Genomic DNA, 17971 nt, shown 5'->3' with positions numbered 1-17971 from the left:
TATGAGGACCATTTAAATAAACTCTACAGCAGTTTTAAACACAGGAGATCTGTATTATCAGTGAGATCTGTGATCTACTTAAAACTGTAAACTGTCAAACCACTGCTTCAATAAGACATTTTTCGGTAACTATGTGCGTTTGTCTTGCTAACTGTTGGAAGCCACAGTGTATTTTTGCACTACTGATTTGAGAAAAACAACTTTAACAAGTCATTTTCCACCTCTGTAAACATGACCCACCAGCACTCAACCACAGGCGCTCTCAAACTAAAACAGCGATTTAAACTCGTCTGACAGGAGCGACGCTGCCAAACAACAGAGAAAACAGAGAGAGAGGGAATAGTTAACTACACTTTTATTTACCCTTGTCCAGCCAACGAGAGGTTTCAGGTTCATCCCTCATATATGCCATTCATGTCCATCAAAGCGCTGAACTCCTGCGGGCAGCCGGAGTAGATCTTCAGCGAGCGAGATTCCTTCAGTCAGCTCCAGGTTTTCTCTCCGAAGCTCCTCTCCTTTGCATGAGATGACCGGCTTGATGAAGCACATTAGGCTAAGATCTCTACTTCCTCTGACGTAAAGGGAAGTCACTCAGGAGTGGAATGTATTTCGTACGATGCTGAGAGGCTGAGACGTTGCTATGATGTTACTGTACCACTTTGTCCTCCGATCTCATGCATGTTATAATGTTGAGCCGCTGCTTCGTCCAAAAAGTTCAAGGCATTCATGCATTTTGGCAATTCCTTTTTTTTTTTTCCATTTTTTTTTATGATTTCTGGCATGAAGAAAAACTGGGAAAAGCACTTTGTGGCGGACATTGACATTGTCACAATGTAGAAGCATGACCGGCATCAGTCACACGGAAATGAATGAGAGGAACTTCAAACACAACATCTGTTCCTCCGTTTGAGGGAAATAAACTTTTTTTAAAATTGTCCAACCAGAGGTGGGCAAAGACAGACAGATATAACAAGAAAATAACAACAACAAAAAAAATATGACAACAGTTGATAAGGTTTATATATCTCTGTAATATGTTAATAAACAGATAAAAATAATGCTGTCAAAACAACATCATGAGCTTTGGATGGGCTCTTACCACTGATATGGATGGCTTTGATTACCTTTAGTTTATACTAGATCATGAAAAAAAGGAAATGAACTAGACTGCTGTTACAGGAGCTAGGCAAACCGTCTCACTAGAAAATATGAAGTTGCCGCGGATGAATCAGACATTGCACGATTATTGGAGGGCATGAACGTCGCTACCATTCTTTGTAACGGTTAATAGTGACTCCCACACACGAAGCCAACAGCGAGGGGGAAATGAGACGCGTGGAAGAAAATGCCAACATTCTTTACAAAGCACCAGCTGGTACCACTGAGGTCCTCATGATACAGTCCAAACAGAGGAGAGTTAAGGTGGGTTTAAGGTCACTGACATATTGAAATGATCATCTTTAACATTGGCCTGCATGGTGAGAGGTCACAGCCAATCGGATTCACCACAGTTTGCAGCAGTTGTGCGTCGGAAGCTGCACGTTTGATGTGTTCGGTCCTCGCTTTGCAGTTACGTTCGAGCCCCAGTATGCACGAGACGGCCTCCCACTGTTCCCTTATAGTCAACATGCACAGGATCTGACAGAAGCATTAATAGAGCTCATGTTATGGTCTGGAACTAAGCATTGAAACTGCGGGTTAAATCGATCCGTTCCTCCTCCAATCACATCAACAGGATATTAGACAGTAAAACCATATCAGTTATTGAATATATCATCACAGAATGACAGCAACTCTTCTCTTCTTTGTGCTTGTTATAAAATAAAGTATGCCAAAGGGGAGATTTGCTTTGACTGTATCTCTGTAACAAAGGGTCTGTTTCGTTAAAAAATGCCACTGAACTGTAAGTAAAGAAAGACATGAAGACATTTTTTTTTTTTTTTATAAACTCGTACGCTTTCCTTTCACAGTCACTTGTTCGCCTGTTGAACTATGGAATGCACTGTAGGATTGAGTCCCTAAAAACCTCACACATCAAATGAAGCCCACGTTTCTGAACATACGGCATCTTCAGGTGAGAAAGGTCGGCTTCACGAGGCAAAATAAAAAGATAAACAGTCAACCAGCGCCAAGTGCAGAGGGTACACTTCCAGTCACGATCCGTTTTCAATTAAAACAAGTTACTGTGAAAGGCAAGCGCAGTCGTTTATATAAGGCATATTTAAAAGTTGACAGAACTCCTTTGACACTCCTCCAGAGAGGTTTTCTGTGGATAAATAAGGAATGTCATTGTCCTTTTCCAATTTCTCCATTTCTGTGTCTGTTTCCACAAACGTATTCCAGAAGGGAAAGAGCTGGAAGGAGACATCCCGGGTTATAGGGCGGAACCAAAAGATTGTGGAAAGAGTCCCGTAAGTCCTTAAACCATAAGCAACCATAAGAGTCTCGGACGCGAAGACGGAGACGGCGCTACATTCAGAGGTTCAGGCAGAGGAGAGCCGCCAGGAGGAGGACGACGACGCCGGTGGACTGGACAGCTTCAACACCTCCACCTGAGAGACAGAGAGAGGAGAAATGAGGCTACATCTGGAAAATAATGAGTCTCTGCAGCTGATATAAGAGTAAATACACACACGTCTCTGGGGAAGTGTGTATGCAATGCCTCTGTGAGAGCTATGGAGATGGAGTGCGTGGATGTGAAGCACAAACACTAATAAAAGTATAATGTCAAGTGGCAGGAGAGTGAAAAAGAGTTGTCGAGAGCGACAGCGAGGCACAGGTCTGATTTATAAATTACAAAGCCTTGGCTGCGCTGCTTCACTGACCTCCTGACATCCTGGAACACAAACAAGAGCACAGACGGCCGGAGACGAGTCCTCTGCTGTGGAGAAGGTCCGTCAGGGGCTCAAACCGTGGCGCAAATAGACTCGTCTTGACCTGCTGTCTCAGTAAGATGAGTCAGGGAGGCTTTCACAAACTCAACTGCTGTCAAGTTTAACATCAAGTTCTGCTCGTCAGTCTAACAAGTTCAGTTCTTTATGAGTCATGAATGAATGATACGCTTTTCCTGGGAAAATTTTCCTTTTCATTGTCATCTGTAAAGGTGTTATCAGATGGAAGAACGTAAATAAAAGAAAATGAATTTAATAATAGCTGACACTCTGAACCAGTGGAGTCCATTCACAGTCCTGAAGGGACGCTGTCCTGCATATTTAAAGTACTTCCCAGCTCCAACACCTCAAGCCGATGAGTGTTTCGTGAAGAACATGTGCTGCAACAGGAAGATGTTGAAAACATGAAATATTGTGGCTCAGGTCAGATGGTGTTATGAAAATGGACACAGTTAACAGTTAAGTGAACTGACATATGATTGAATCTGAGCAGTAGATCCCTTCTACACCTCCTCATGATGCAAAGAAATCGTCCTGGTCTGAACAGAGACGGACCCAGAAGCTGCACTTCTAGTACCAAACAACTCAAAGAGGCATTGATCACAGGAAAAATCAGGTTTCTTCCTGCTCTGATCATTAAAACAAAGCTGACGATTTCAATTACTGTATAAAATCATCTTGTTGGAAGGTCATTAGCCAGAATGAACAGTCAGCCAAATGTTTTTCTCACATTAGTATGGACATCACTGAGACCATGAGAAAGACTGGCCTCATGCACGCAATCATAAAAAGCTCTCATTAACAAGCATCTGTTTGATTAAAAGAAAGCAGATGCTAGAATCAAGAAAGGGTTTGTTCCTGAAGCGTTCAGTTTCAATTGACAGACAAAATCACAGCTTGAATAATTTACATTTGTGTCTGCTGTGTGAGGTACTGGACTTGTTAGAATTGTACTTATGTGTACGTTCTGCTTCGCAATGCCTCACTTCTTAGGAATAATTACTCATTTGACCCAGAGTGGGTGATCTACAGGTGTACTTTTTATTATACCCACACTGCAGAACAAATGAACAAACTAATCACCCCTCCACACACACACACAGGGCATTTGTATAATATCCACGTTTCAAATAATTGTCAAAAACACTACAATTTAAGTTTGTTTTTTTTTTTTGCTATAGAATTGTTTCAAATTCCTGCCTGCTGTGACGTTAAACGCATGTTTAATATCAATCAAGTTCCACTGAACTCTGAAGTGTTTCACAAGAAATATGAAAAATAAGGAGTCAAAAAACACTTGTATATCAACTTCATTCAGGTGCAGCAAAACACAAAATAAAAAGGTAGGAGGTGATAAAAAAAGAACGCTGACAGCTGTAAGCCAGACTCCAACCTGCAGAGGCCTCCTCCACCCATCAACACCCCCGCTGACCCCAGACGACCTTTCATTTTTAGTGACTTCAACACAGAAAAATGTTGAAATACAATACAGCAGAGTTCAGCTTCCATCTGCAAACCATGCGAAGGACTGTATTTGGTGTCTTGAGCTTGGTCATAGATCCCAACTGTGTGCAGAGCTCCTTAAACGCCCCTCGATTTGTCAGTGCCCTGCATGTGAAATCTCTCCCGGATTAAATTCCCGGGTCTGTGAAATCAAGCTGTCAGGTGGGGCCTGGACTGAATGATAAGGGATAAGGCAAACCACAGGAGGGGTTTCCTCTTCTCATCAAGATCAATTACAGAGGTTTAAGGCCTCCCTCCGTCTCGTCGGCCTCCGCCTGTCACTCCATCAGCCGGCGAGAGGATTGGGTCGGGGGGCTATCGGGGCTTTAGTCACGGACCGTCTCAGTCTTCCAATCTGAAGTATAAAACCTGAAGTGACAGAGCGACTCCGGCCCACAGGAAACCCCTGAGCTGCGACGAATGATAACCTGCTGCTAACTTTGAACCAGGTATAATCCTATTGGCAAACGGCAAGAGTGGAGCGGACGGCTGCAGTGTCTCACGTCAGCGCCGCGGATTTAAAACGTCATTAGACGACTGAAGTCTTTATTTCATTCGCAGTGGTGTGAAACTCAATCTGCATGGAAGTGAGAGGTTCCTCTCACTGAACTGCACCTGAATGATTTGAAGACGTCTCAAACGAGTGACGCTGTTACCTGGGAGGTCGACTTGCACCATGGCCCCGTCTCCCCCCTCTGTGTGCGCCCGGACCTCCACCACGTAGTTCCCATTGGCGTGGATGGGCAGGTCTATGTGTCGCTTGCTGGTTGTGTACAGAGTCCCTGTGGACTGGTTCCGCTCTCTGTATAGCACCTGCGAAGACGTACGAGTATTGCGTGAGAAATGCGATTCGCCGGGCGCGTCAGACATGCGGCAGAAGTCAGATATGTACGCACTCTGTAACCATCTATAGGCGATTCGTTCGCCATCGGCTCCACGTGTTCCCAGGCGATGTTTATAAAAGAGCCTTTTAGCTTTTTGCCTATTATGACCGGGGGTCGACTTGGTGCTGGAAGGAGAGAAAAAAAAAAGTGAATAAATTACTTTTTTCATTTGAAAATTACTCAGAATTTGTTTTTATGAGGTGAAATCAGAAAGTTCCAGGACTGCTCGAGTGATAATAAAAAACGTTCCTGGATTGAGTTTTGCCAACATCTCCTTCAAAGCAGCGACCCTGAGCACCGAGACACGGGCTCCCAGCGCTGCTGCCATGCTTTGAACGCTCCCAGAGAGCCTCAGTTTTCCCCAAGTGGAGCAAACATCATCCTCTTTTCGCACTGGATCTCTTTCATGGTGTCAAAGCAGCGAACATTCAGCCCGAATCTGGACAGTATCGGTCTCAAAGCACCGTGTTGCATTTTACTGCTGTAACTTTTCTCCCTTCCAAAGATAGAAAAATAAGAAGTGCTGTGAAAGAGATCTAGCAGGAATTGCAGATGGAAAAAAGTGACTGGCAGCAGCCTTGGAAAGGGCGACTAGTTTGAAGAGGCAAAACTTCGATTATGTCCAGAACACAGACGTTTTACATGCATGTCCTGGTTGGTTAAATCATAAGCTGCTGTGCAGCACAACTTACGGGGTTTCATCGTGTGAATCTGGAGACGCTGACTGGCCGGCCCGTATCCGGCAGAGTTGTAAGCGCGGATCTCTATGAAGTAGTAGGAGTCAGGCTTCAAGCCCTCCAGTTTGGTGTGATTCTCCGAGCCAGGCACGGCCGCTCTCTGCGCCCCGCCTTCACTGTCCTCCTGATTTCTCCAGAACTTTATCTGAAGCACAGATACAGATGGTGAGGACTCACTCGAGGTATTTTGCAGAACTTATTGGACAGCTATTCAATACAATCAGTAAAGTCACTACAAGAAGTAGATTAATTGACTAAAACTCAGAACTCATGACTTATAACTGTACATCAATTGTTAGGAATGATAAAACAATCCCAAAAATGAATCATTATTTCCAAAAACATGAAGTTTTTATGGATTTTCAGCAATTAAAACTACTATTTTAGGTTGACTTAAATACAAATCAGAAGAAATGCTCCTCTAGCTTCCCTCAGCCCTGTCTGTGGATACAGTGTGGTTAGTCAGAAAGTCTGGACAGACCTGGTATCCATCCACACTGCTGTTTTTCAGCGGCAGCCACCACACCGTGGCCACTGTGGCGGACAGTGCTTTGCCGTCGACAACAGAGGGCGCTTCAGTGGGAGCTGAAGGACACAGAGAGGGACAGGGTGATGAATCGGTAGCATTATGAGAGTGTGTTTATGGATTTGTCCTCAAAAGTAATTTACAGTGACGAAACTCCAACATTGTGCAGTAAATCGACACACTGTTTGATATACACTAATGGATCCATTATCTTGAGCATAAACCGTTTGGCTTCTTTTATCAGTTGGCTGCTTAAAGAGATGTCATTTTCCTCAGAATAATTTTAGAAATGCAAATTCATCACTGCAACAAGTAAAGTGACAGACTTTCTCGGGTTCTGCCGTGCCGCACTGGCTCATCAGACACTCCTCCATGACTTATGAGACAGATATATACACTGCGTGTCGACTACTCCCGCCAGGAAGCTGTCCTTGAACAATAAACCGTCACTCTGACACCGGGCCTCGGACCAACAAGCCATCAATTACGTCCACCGAGTTAAAACAAATATGAATGCACTGGGCCGGTGCTGCAGTGTGGATGTGTGCACATTCATAAGTCATCACAGGTTGACTGGGGAGCACTCCGCTCGCACTGATCTGAAATCGCAGCCCCTGAAACAGCGGGGCGTCTCAAAACGAGGTTACTATGGCAGCAGAGCATCTCTGCAGCCCATCGCGTCTGGGGTGCCAGTGGTTATCGCGACTCTGTCTGTCAGTAGCAGTTAATAACTGGGCTAAATGCTTCACATCCTTGGGCGAATTATCAGCTTTCTGGTTCATGCTACATGGATCATTATAATCCCCCATGAGAGAGAGGGAGAGAGAGAGAGAGAGAGAGAGAGAGAGAGAGAGAGAGAGAGAGAGAGAGAGAGAGAGATGGGGCATTAAAATTCCTCATCACCATATATAAGGAGCAATATTAAATGGGTGTGACTCCATAGAAAAGCATGGTGGTGATAAGTAGCTGACACTGACAGACTGAAACAGCCGAGCGTTGGCACGCTGAAGGGTTCCTCATTTTCTTATTCTCTGACACCAGGCCGATCTGCAAGGTTCTCTTCAGGCCATTTCCAGATCAGTTATCCATGATGAGAGCTCAGAAAGCGGCGGATCTCTTTGCCTCTTACCGTCTTGTGCAGACAAAATGGTGGCTGTAAGGCTGTACGGTCCTTCCCCTTCACCGTTGAACGCTTTAACTTTGACATGAAACTCTGTCAGCGGAGGCATGTCGGAGTCCTTGTGGACGTAGCGCTTGGCCTGCGGATCGGAGACGACCATTCTTTTCCACTGGTTTTCTTCTTTGGGTTTGAAGGTCACAATGTAGCCAAAGTTTGGCCCGTAGTAGTACTGTGGCTGTACAGGCTGAAAAAAACAAAAAGCACGAAAGGGAAATTAATGTAAAATATATTTTAGACTCAAGAAACTATTAGATTATGGAAAAAAATCCATCCTCCACCTAAAATTGTGAGCAGACACTTCCTCTGATCCTGTGCTGCAGTGTGTTAAAAACACGTTTATTTTTCAAAGCGTGTGTGTAGATTCTATGTTACATTTAGATATATCGACTGTTGCTACTAGAAAATGGTTATTCTCATTACAGTGCATTGTGGGGGTTAAAGAATGGACTTATAAAGAGTTGCACTGAATGCCATGGGAAATTTTTTTTTCTGCAAAAGAAAAAAAATTAAGTCAAACACGGGACGGAGGAGCAGGCTGTGATGGATCCAAACAACGAGGACAGCTGAGATGTAATGGCTAAAGGGATGACGAAGAGACAACACACCTGCATGAAGGGGAAAAACGCACAATATCATCTGCTGTCAGATCCTCATCTATTCTGTCCATCCTCCTACAGGAATTCATTTAAACTGTCTTACTGTTGTCCAAGTAATGGACTGAAACAACTCTGATCGGAACGCGCTGCCTGTGTCGTCACTGTCAAGTTGTGAGCTACTGGTTATTGTACAAAAAACCCCTAACAAAATAACAAGACAAGACTATTATATTTAAATTCATCACATTTCCATCTTTAGCAAGACGCCATCTGCCTTTAAATATCCCCGATAAAATGCAATCTAGCATAGCTAATTAATCAAATGCTGCCATGATTAATTGAAGTGACAGGGTCATTCATGCAGAGATTTTCCTGATAGTGATTGTTTAGTTTGTCCAAAACTTGATTAATTAGAATGATGGACTGGGAGCCTTTTCTGCAGATATGCATTAAAAAAGTTGTTTCTGACCTAAACAGAAACAAAATGACTTTTTACTTGGTGGTGCAGTGGTTTTCACTTTCTCCTCATGGCTCCTTGTTTGTGTGCTCCTTTCACATATGCATGTTATGTACTCCCATCCCCCCCCCTCCCCCTTATTATAATAACTTACATTTAAGGCTGATTGGTGCCTGTAGGTGTGAATGTGAGTGCATGCTACTGTATCTCTCTGTGCTTGCCATTTGACGCTCCCTTTACCTGTAGTCAACCGGGGTCGGCCTCAGCTAGGAGATATTAGCCGTCAAAATATTGTAAAGTACGAACTGAACAATTTTCGCTGGGCTCTCACATGAACTGTTACCCTTTCTCCCCACTTTGCTGGTTGGAAAGTCCCGACCTACCGTCCACGTGATGGTCAGTTCTCTGCTCGCGCCTCCACCCCCGCTGACATCCGAGGGAGCCACCACAGGAACTGCAATGAGACGGCAGCGGCAGAAACTCTGAGCCCACATGCTCCGAATGCACACAAACAAAGCCAACCCACACGAGCTGCAGCACAGGCCACGTTACCCAAACATCCTTCCTCTGCGGCAGATACCGTATCAACGTCGCGGAACGCGCCAAACACAACACCTTCGCGTCAGCGAGGGAATTTTCCCTCGGAGGATCATCGAGACGGACATGTTCTCTTGTTCAGCCTTGAGTCGAGTAGCTCACTTCCAAATGCCGATTGTTTTCTCAGCAGAGGTTACAGCAGGTCTGGGATTCTCATTTTATAATTGAATTTCAGTGTACGGTTTCACCAGAGTGCTCATTTGCAGAGGTTTGTGTGGTGGTGGGTTTGGCAGAGTGTCTCTGCTCCAGGAAGCACGGCTTGGTGGGATTTCTGCTGACTCATCTCTGCAGTGATACTCCAAAAAGAGTAAACAGCGAAATAATAGGCTGACGATGAAATATCAAAATGGAAAGCTGGACCGTGCTGCCACATTTGTTTTCTTTACACTTCATGACCTTTAAAGTTATTCTAGCTGTTTTGTTTTTTGTTTGTCAAGTTTTTGTCCTGAATCTTGATCCAAACCCACGATGAAGTCCTACCTGACGGTAAGGTTCTGTCTTTCGGCGACGGGCTGCTGGGCTCTCCTGTCCCCAGAGTGTTGGTGGCAATAATCCTGAACTCATATTCCGTCCAGGGGAACAAATCCAACACTGTGGCCGTCTCTGTGTTCCCCTCTACAATGGCGGGAGCTGAAGAAGAATAAGCAGTAAGTGAGAACATTGCACAGTGGCGTTGTCCCACAATTTAACAGAGATGTCCCTAAAACAACCATGAAGTTCTAATTTCAGAGCCCGTTCCTGTAGTTTAAGCCGCTGAGGCGTGATGAAATCACATTCAAACCATCTTTAAGGCCATGAACCAGCATGTATCGCTGTGTGGAACGGCCAAAAACACCAGAGCACCAGCTCCAGCTCTGCAGTGTTTATTTGGCCGACGGGGATGCTGCAGCTCTTACATGTGGCGGCGTTCTTCCAGACGTCTTCGGAGAACTGGTCCCTGTACTGGATGGTATATTTGGAGATGGGGCTGTGGTTGTCTGCTCCACGACTCCACTGCAATGTTACGCTCTTGTCAGCTTTGTTTATTATTCGCACTCCACCTGGGGCACCGGGGGGACCTGGGGAAAAAGAGAGGGAGAAGAGAGGAGCTTCAGGAGCAGGGAGAAGTGATTCTGTCACTTTGGCTGACAAATCTAAATTCCCATATTTTCCTTTAGTAATAAATGTTTAATAAATGTAATTATTGGAAGTAAGGAGTTGTGTAACAACTATATGACTTAAGGTGGGTCTTAAAAAGGTGCTGTGTGATGCATACGAAGCAGAACACATCAAAGCTGTTTTATCGTGTCTTTATAGTGTCTTCTTTAAAAGACATCCGCTGAGACTGATGGATTAAGGCCTTAAAGCGGAGAACCCATTGACATGCAGCCTGTGAAGTGAAGCTTAAGAAAAAGGCTTTTGAATTCAGTGTTCCTCCTGCTCCTCCTGCCCCCTTCTTCCCTCTGGAACTGAAATATGTCTTAATAGAAAACCCAGACTGCGTCCGGGGTGAGCCCTCCAAGACCACAGCCTCAGAAATCAGCTGGAATTTACTTTTTTCCAAATTATGTAAGGAAGCCTCAAGAAAGAAGACGACTGGACAGTCGGAGAGTTTATCCTCTGCTCTGAGCGTCTTCAGAGAGAGCTTGGAAAACAGTGTCCATAGTTTAAACGTCTATGTCATTGATTTTATTCTGAGCAGAGCCGTTTATATTAACAATGACTGTTTGGAAACAGGCAGCATATTCAAATGTAATTTAATCAAGTTCAGACAGACTATTCCTAATTGATGGATGTCATAAATTACAGCGCCATTCCAGGCCAGCCGGTAACTTCACACTCCAAAAATACACACTCGTCATGTGAATACACTCCTCTGGCTATCTCAAATCCCCAATAATAACAAGCTACAGGTGCAGCGCCGCGTTATTTGCTCTGACAATCTCCCGAAACAGATCTGCTTCCTCATCTGCCGTGATAAATGGCCGTCTTTCATCTCCCCCTCGCCGCGCCCCGGGCTGCTGGCATTTGGCACTCCATTAGGAGCGGCCCGGGACCTGCGCTTCGGTTACACGTCAGAGTCCTCCGCCGTGCGTTCACCTGACCAGCTGTCAACACCTGCAGCGGCGGCGGCGGCAGCAGCACACCCAGGACACAACAGGGATCACCGGCAGCCAAGTCGCTGCTCGAATTCCCGGCTTTCTATCTGAAGAGGTTCTTTGTCTGCCAACACTGGGCCTGTATCAGGAGCTGTAAGGCAAGCTCTGAGTCGTCAGGAAGCGGAGGGTGAAAACAAGGCGTAATGAATCACCCAGCAGTAGAAATACAGTGAAGGAGGGAGTGCTGCGGGAGCGGGGCAGTGTTTGCTTTGTGTGTGTGTGTGTGTGTGTGTGTGTGTGTGTGTGTGTGTGTGTGTGTGTGTGTGTGTGTGTGTGTGTGTGTGTGTCGATATCTGCAGATCTGTGGTGAGTAGAACAAGTAACAAAATCAGCAGCTGTCCATTTCGAAATACTGAGATGAGATAAAAATCTGTGATTCATCACATGCTCATCACCTTTCATTACACCTGATTCACTCCTAACAGCTGGCACTCTGCAAACCAAGGCTGACTGACGCAGAAACCTTTTGGTTTCATCTGATGTTGCATGAGCAAAACCACAGCTGCAGATCAGCTGCAAAGCCCAGAAGAAACGAGAGAAACGTTTCTACGATGTTGGACAAAACTACACTTGAAGCTATAGTGGAGGATGTTCTTAGCCTATGAATTCCGCGATGCGAATCTCAACTATTGGTCCTCCAACATGTCAATCACGCTGGAGAAATACTTGCGTAACACCGTCAAGCGCGCTCGTTTCCGTTATCTGCGCATGCGCATTCAGAGTGTTCATGTAGCCCGTGAGCTTCGGTTTCAGCCAGTCAGCGTAGCGCCACGGAGTTCACCGCGTACTTCGAAATGGCAGAAAGTCGCAAGAGGAAAACTGTGCACGAAGTTTATGAGAAGAAGAGAAAGGCCTCGGAAGAAAGAGTCCTGACATTTGATAGGCGTTTCCTCGGGAGGAGCAGTAGAGCAAGTAGGATGGTCTGGCGCATGCGCGTTTTTCAAAAAGCGAGTAACAGACGTTTGGCTTTGACTTTTCGAGAAAATCCTTTGTTATGCCTTTAAATAACAAAATGTGAACTAAAGTCGTATCTAAAAGTAAAGCAAGGAATCCAAATGTTTACATCCATCTGAAAAAAGGCTCCAGCTGGCTTTGCCTATCTACCTCAGTCAGTCTGACCTTTCCTGCAAGCAGGAGATACTCTGTGTTCTCTTTGCGTCTCTGTCTTATAACCATGAGCACACAAGACATTTCTATCCACAGCCTTTTTACCCAGGAATCTCTATGATTCTGATTTGCATGTAACGTCACTGTTTGAATGATTATTTGGAAAATTTAGACAAAGGCTCCAACATGACCACCCTGGAAAGATTCACCTCTCTTCGCTCATGGACTGTTACTAGCTGTATCAAGTTTGGTAAGATTTCATTACATTGTTTTACATGTTATTTCCTTTGGAAAAGTTTTGACTATCTTCTTGATGTTTTCACAACAGTGGATATTATTGTTTACGACCTTTGGGGTCAACAGACATAGTGAGACTATAACTCTGCTTCTGTGCTAACAGTCTGAAACTCCTGGTGACGCTATACGTATGTCTGCAACTGTTTGCACTCTTGCTTCATTTCAGCCGCTCCATTTCACAGAGAGTCATCTCAGCTTGGCGAGTTGTAATGTTGGATGTCCTTCTTTACCACAACCAGGATTCCAACCAAAGTCTGACCCAATCAAGCTCAAGAGTGAAGCTGATGTGCTTCCATTCGCCTCTCAAACTGGGCTTAAAAATGCAATATTTGATGGTTTGACCCCCGACTTATTGCTTTCTACTAAGATTTGCTCTCCAGAATGAAAAGGAAACAATGCATGCTGGGAGAAGGCGTCCAATGGCCCCAAGACTTTTCCTGCTGCTGTGCCCACCCCCACTAAATCTCTCTCTCTCCCTCGCCCAGGAGAGTCAAAGCCTACAGTTTGAAAACCACTGGAAAAAGACTGTTTAAAGCAGGAGTGTTAATATCCTTTTAGTTCGGGGACTAAATTCAGCTCAGTTTATTGTCAGACTGGCTGCATGGAAATCAATGACAACAAAACACCTGAAATTTACTGAGGACATGAGGAGAAATAGCTTGATTTGAAGTTTTTCAAGTCAAGATTGCAAGGACAAAACCTAATTTACACATTTAAAACAGCCAAATAGCCAGGGCTGCCCAGTGTATGATAAAAAGGTGTTTTTCAGTGCTTTATTCACGGCTCACCTCTGACAACCAGGTGTGCAGAAGCAGTGACGTTGTCGACCGGTGTCTGAGCGGTGCAGGTGTAGAGTCCAGCATGTCTCAGCTGAGCGTTCCTGATCAACAGCTCTCCCTCTGAGCTCCCATTCTGCAAAAAAAAAAAAAGAAAGAGCATCTCTCCTCACGTCTGCACGCCACACACCAAGACACTGAATTCATCACAGACAGTGATTGGAGAAATCTGCTCGGAAGGCTACATATGTGAAAATGTCAAACTCTGTACCGAACACAGCAGGAAGCAGCACGTTTCAGACACATCACTGCGTTGGATAACAGCCGCTGACGACTAAAACCGGCTCTGCTAATAATGCAGGAACAGTATCAAGTGGAACCCGAGCCCAGTTTTACGAGGGGAAAATCCTCCATGCATGCAGAAGTGGGGTATCATCAATCACAGTCATAATCTGGTGTTTGCTTCGCGGGCAGAGTGACAAACGAGAGCGGCAGACCACTCACTTCTGGTTAGCGCGGCGCTAAGAGAGACCAAGAGTAGGTCATGTCAACAGTAATGGATGTTAGCGGAGATTGCTATTAAACTTGATATAGAAGGCAGGATTCCACTCAGGGATTGGACGTGAAGTGAAATGAATTTTAGAGCCACGTTCTATTAAATCACGCTGTAGTTTTCCATTTCAGGTACTCCAATGAAAACAGGACAGGAATCAACACGACCTCAAATATGGTTTTGATGTGGATGGACTCCAAGCTAAATCTGAGAGACCAAAGTAATCCACGTCTAAAACTGAACTCTAAAGGTTACTTGTGCTGGTCGCTGTGAAAGCATGATCGGAGCGGGGCGGGGGGCTCACAGGGGTGCGTTCGTAGTGCTGGCTGTGCTTGTCCAGGTCGATCACTCTGCCGTCCAGGGACCAGATGAAGGTGATGTCCAGGGTGCCGTCGTGCGACGCCGCACACTGCATCCAGGCGTTCTCCCCCACTTTAACATCGGCGTTGGAAGGAGCCAAAGTGATCTTTGTCGACTCTGGGGGTCAAAATTACAAAAGGAATCACAGTGAAGGGATATAAGTTCATTTTTCTACTAATACCATTTAGAATAAAGGAAGAATAGAAAATCATATAGAGAAAAAATAATTCCTTGTGTCAAAACCCAAAGCAGAAACTGTAGCATATGGTTGGGGAAATAAGCTCCAACTCTTCAACATGCACAGATGTCCAGAAGAGGGCAGAAGAGAGTTACACATGGAGCACCAGCAGACAGTGGCGTGAAAAATAACTGAAAACTGACAGGGCAAGAGAATACATGACTACAAAATAAAAAACACAATATAATATTTCAAGCATTATTTGTGTTGAATAAATGAATTTAATTCTGTTTATAACTCAAGTTTTCCTTCATTTTTTTCCCCTCACATCAGCCTAAGAGCTGAGGGCTTGTCACATTGGATCTGAGGCAGCTCCCTCATGTCTTTGCCCTTGGGGAAATGACTGAATATCCAGCAGGAGCGTGTATGCTGTCGCTCTGTTCAGAGGCCCATTATTCAACCGCAGTCGACATTTGGAGGTCGGGACTGTTTGCTGTGACTGTGAGCGACACCAATGATTGTCAGCCGAGGTTGACATCAGTCAAAGCAACGCCGACTGTCCTGGAAACACCAGGCACATAAAAACACATCTCAAATGAATTCTGCTCTCTAAATGAAACATTCCCTTCAGCTCCAGGTGTGGCCTCTGCAGCATTTCATTACACATGGACGTCCTTTATGTCAACCAGGTGCTGTAATCCATCCACTGATCTAACTTACGACTCCAGGAGATGAAGGCGGATTTTAAACTGGACAAGCTGTCAGTGCATCACAACACAAACACAGAGGCACTCACACACACTCTCATTCACAATTTAGACACGACGAACCTCAATTCAATGCTTTTTGGTTGTGAGAGGAGCGCTTCCATTGGGGGAAACTTGGGATGCAGTGTCTTGCTCAAAGACACTTTAATATGTGGTCAGGGGGAGATAAGGAATCAAACCCACCACGTTCCGAATGAAAGATGGCCACTCTGCAAACTGAGCCACAGTGCCGCCTCAAAATAACACTTCCATCTAAAAGACAACCGTGTGATAACCTGCTTATTTACCTACCAAATCAGCAACTTGGTCTTGTTATACAAGTTTTCCCCACAGTGTTACGTAAGTTTTGTCCCCACAAAGCCAGCAAATGGACCCACTGGCAATAATTAACTCAACACTGCCACCCAATGGACAACAGAGGCATGATTTGAATTTTACATGATGTCCCTTTAACTTTGTTTGTGGCTCATTGAGCCTTTTCTCAGGGTGAGTTTATTCTTGCAGCTTTATCACATTTATGGTTTAGCTATATAGTTTATTTAATATGACATAGGACTAATTGGTTTTTAACCTCCACTTTTGCCTTGTTGACCTGAATGTGGCTCCGGTAAACTTGCCTGTGACCACCAGGGTGCCCGTGCTGTTGGCCTTCCCTCGGTTGTTCTCTGCAAAGCAGGTATATTTCCCTTCATCTTCTCGCGTCACGTTGAGGATCTCCAGGCTCCCGTCCTCCCAGATGAACATCCTGAGGAGAAGCCAGAATGAGGAGAAACCACCTCCACACACACACTGAGGAGAGAGAGCGCCATGTGGGATAAAATATTCAGCACAGAATGAAGGTCAGAAGTCCAGCGCATGCTATTCCGTGAATATCTGGCTTGATGAAAAAGGGATGAAAGTCCTCGCATATCTGCTGGTTCCCTAATGAATATCCAGCCTTCCAAGAAAAACTATGTGAACTTGAAGATTCGCAGCAACTCTAAATAGTGCTGAAGGCTACCGCAGAGTGTTTTTTCTACAGTTCTTACATTCATGCATGACAAACAGGGAAGCGGTTGCCCTATCGCCACTCGACACCCTCTCTCAGACACACAGTAGCCACACAGAGCATTAAGATGCATGTGTAATTTTCCTGCAGCTCCTCCACTATTCGGCCTGCTGTGGAGACAAGAGGGGGTGAGGGGAAGAGCCGGGGGCGTCTGAGCTCTCAGATTAGGATTGTTTTGTCAGCGAGGGGCTCAAAGAAGAGGTTTACACATCTGTCTGCCCGCACCGATTCTAAAAAATGAGCTTAACGCCAGCTCCTGACAGAGGGCGAAGATGTGCCCGGAAATCAGCGGCAAACAACAACATTAAAGACGTCTCTGGTAGATAGAGGTTGAGGAAAACCGGAGTGTAATTAAATCCCCAAAAATGAAGCTGCTGTTTTGTGATTTAATGTCCTCTTTGCTGCATTTGGGACACAGATGTGTCTCAATCACAGAGAACAGATGACGGCTGATGGATAACAAAAAACAACAACATCAACAACAACAAAGGAAACCTCTGCTGGGATGAAGCAGTGTTCACAAAGCAACCGAAATCAATTAAAATGTGCTCGATCGGAGGATAAAACAGAAGAGAGTCGCCCTGTGATGAGCCGTCTGACCTGCTGGAGTTGAAAAGCAGCTCGGTGTCTTTGCTCCAGGAGAAGGTGGGCTTCGGGGCCGCCTTAGGTCGACACTTAATCACCACCCGGCCGTTATTAGCTGCCATTACTCTCTTCAGTGGGCTGTGTTCAAATGTGGGCGCGCAGGCTGGGGAGGCAGCAGGATGAATTATTCATGACAAACTTGCAATAACAGCAGGAATGCATTGATTTAGTAGATATTCATAGAAATGCATACTCTAGTTGTTTTACATTGGCTTTCAAGCTCTCACTTTGACAGGCTGAAACATGACCCCCACATTTCTGATCCGGTCAGTTGTGCCGTAACTTAAGCCGAGGCTTGACTCACCGAACACTCGCAGCTCTGCGTTAGCGTAAATGACTCCGTGGCGGTTCTCCGCGATGCACTGATACATCCCCGAGTCGTCGAACGTCAGGCTGCTGAACCTCATGTCCTTCCTGTCCAGCTGTGAGAAGCAGCAGGGGCGTGGCGTTAAAACGCTCTGATCAATCAAGATTCCATTAAGGAGCAAAGACGCAAAAACTCAAGAACAGATGACAACCAGCAGAGCTTTTTTTTTTTTTTAAAGGCGTAATTATATATTCAAGAAACTCTGCTGCTCCGTTGTCAGTGTGTGTTTTCAGGCCTGCTGACAGTTTCCTTCTATGTAACGTTACAAAAACACACGCTGGCAACAGCTCAGCAACAACAGGTTCCTTCTCCTGACAAGACGTGCGCCCCGCTGTGCCAGCTTCCTGTGTAACTACCCTCGGCT

The 17971-nt window shown here is 45.2% G+C and overlaps 1 protein-coding gene across 2 annotated transcripts in view; it reads right to left on the bottom strand.

The window, feature by feature from the left end:
• Positions 1–770: 770 nt before the first annotated feature.
• cntn1a (contactin 1a) overlaps positions 771–17971 on the bottom strand; it is a 69896-nt gene continuing 52695 nt past the window's right edge. For both annotated transcript variants that reach the window (XM_030095873.1, XM_030095874.1), the window contains exons 11-24: positions 17545–17662; positions 17196–17343; positions 16165–16292; positions 14547–14719; positions 13702–13825; positions 10268–10429; positions 9852–10001; positions 9158–9228; positions 7671–7905; positions 6497–6600; positions 5971–6160; positions 5291–5403; positions 5051–5207; positions 771–2552 (exon numbers count right to left, since the gene is read on the bottom strand). In XM_030095873.1, coding sequence (XP_029951733.1) covers positions 2476–2552; positions 5051–5207; positions 5291–5403; positions 5971–6160; positions 6497–6600; positions 7671–7905; positions 9158–9228; positions 9852–10001; positions 10268–10429; positions 13702–13825; positions 14547–14719; positions 16165–16292; positions 17196–17343; positions 17545–17662 — 1950 coding nt within the window. In that variant the 3' untranslated portion in view covers positions 771–2475. The remainder of the gene's footprint in view (positions 2553–5050; positions 5208–5290; positions 5404–5970; positions 6161–6496; positions 6601–7670; positions 7906–9157; positions 9229–9851; positions 10002–10267; positions 10430–13701; positions 13826–14546; positions 14720–16164; positions 16293–17195; positions 17344–17544; positions 17663–17971) is intronic.

The sequence above is a fragment of the Salarias fasciatus genome, chromosome 7, assembly GCF_902148845.1.
Source record: "Salarias fasciatus chromosome 7, fSalaFa1.1, whole genome shotgun sequence".
Classification (NCBI taxonomy): domain Eukaryota; kingdom Metazoa; phylum Chordata; class Actinopteri; order Blenniiformes; family Blenniidae; genus Salarias; species Salarias fasciatus.
This window is presented reverse-complemented; position numbering and strand designations above follow the sequence as displayed.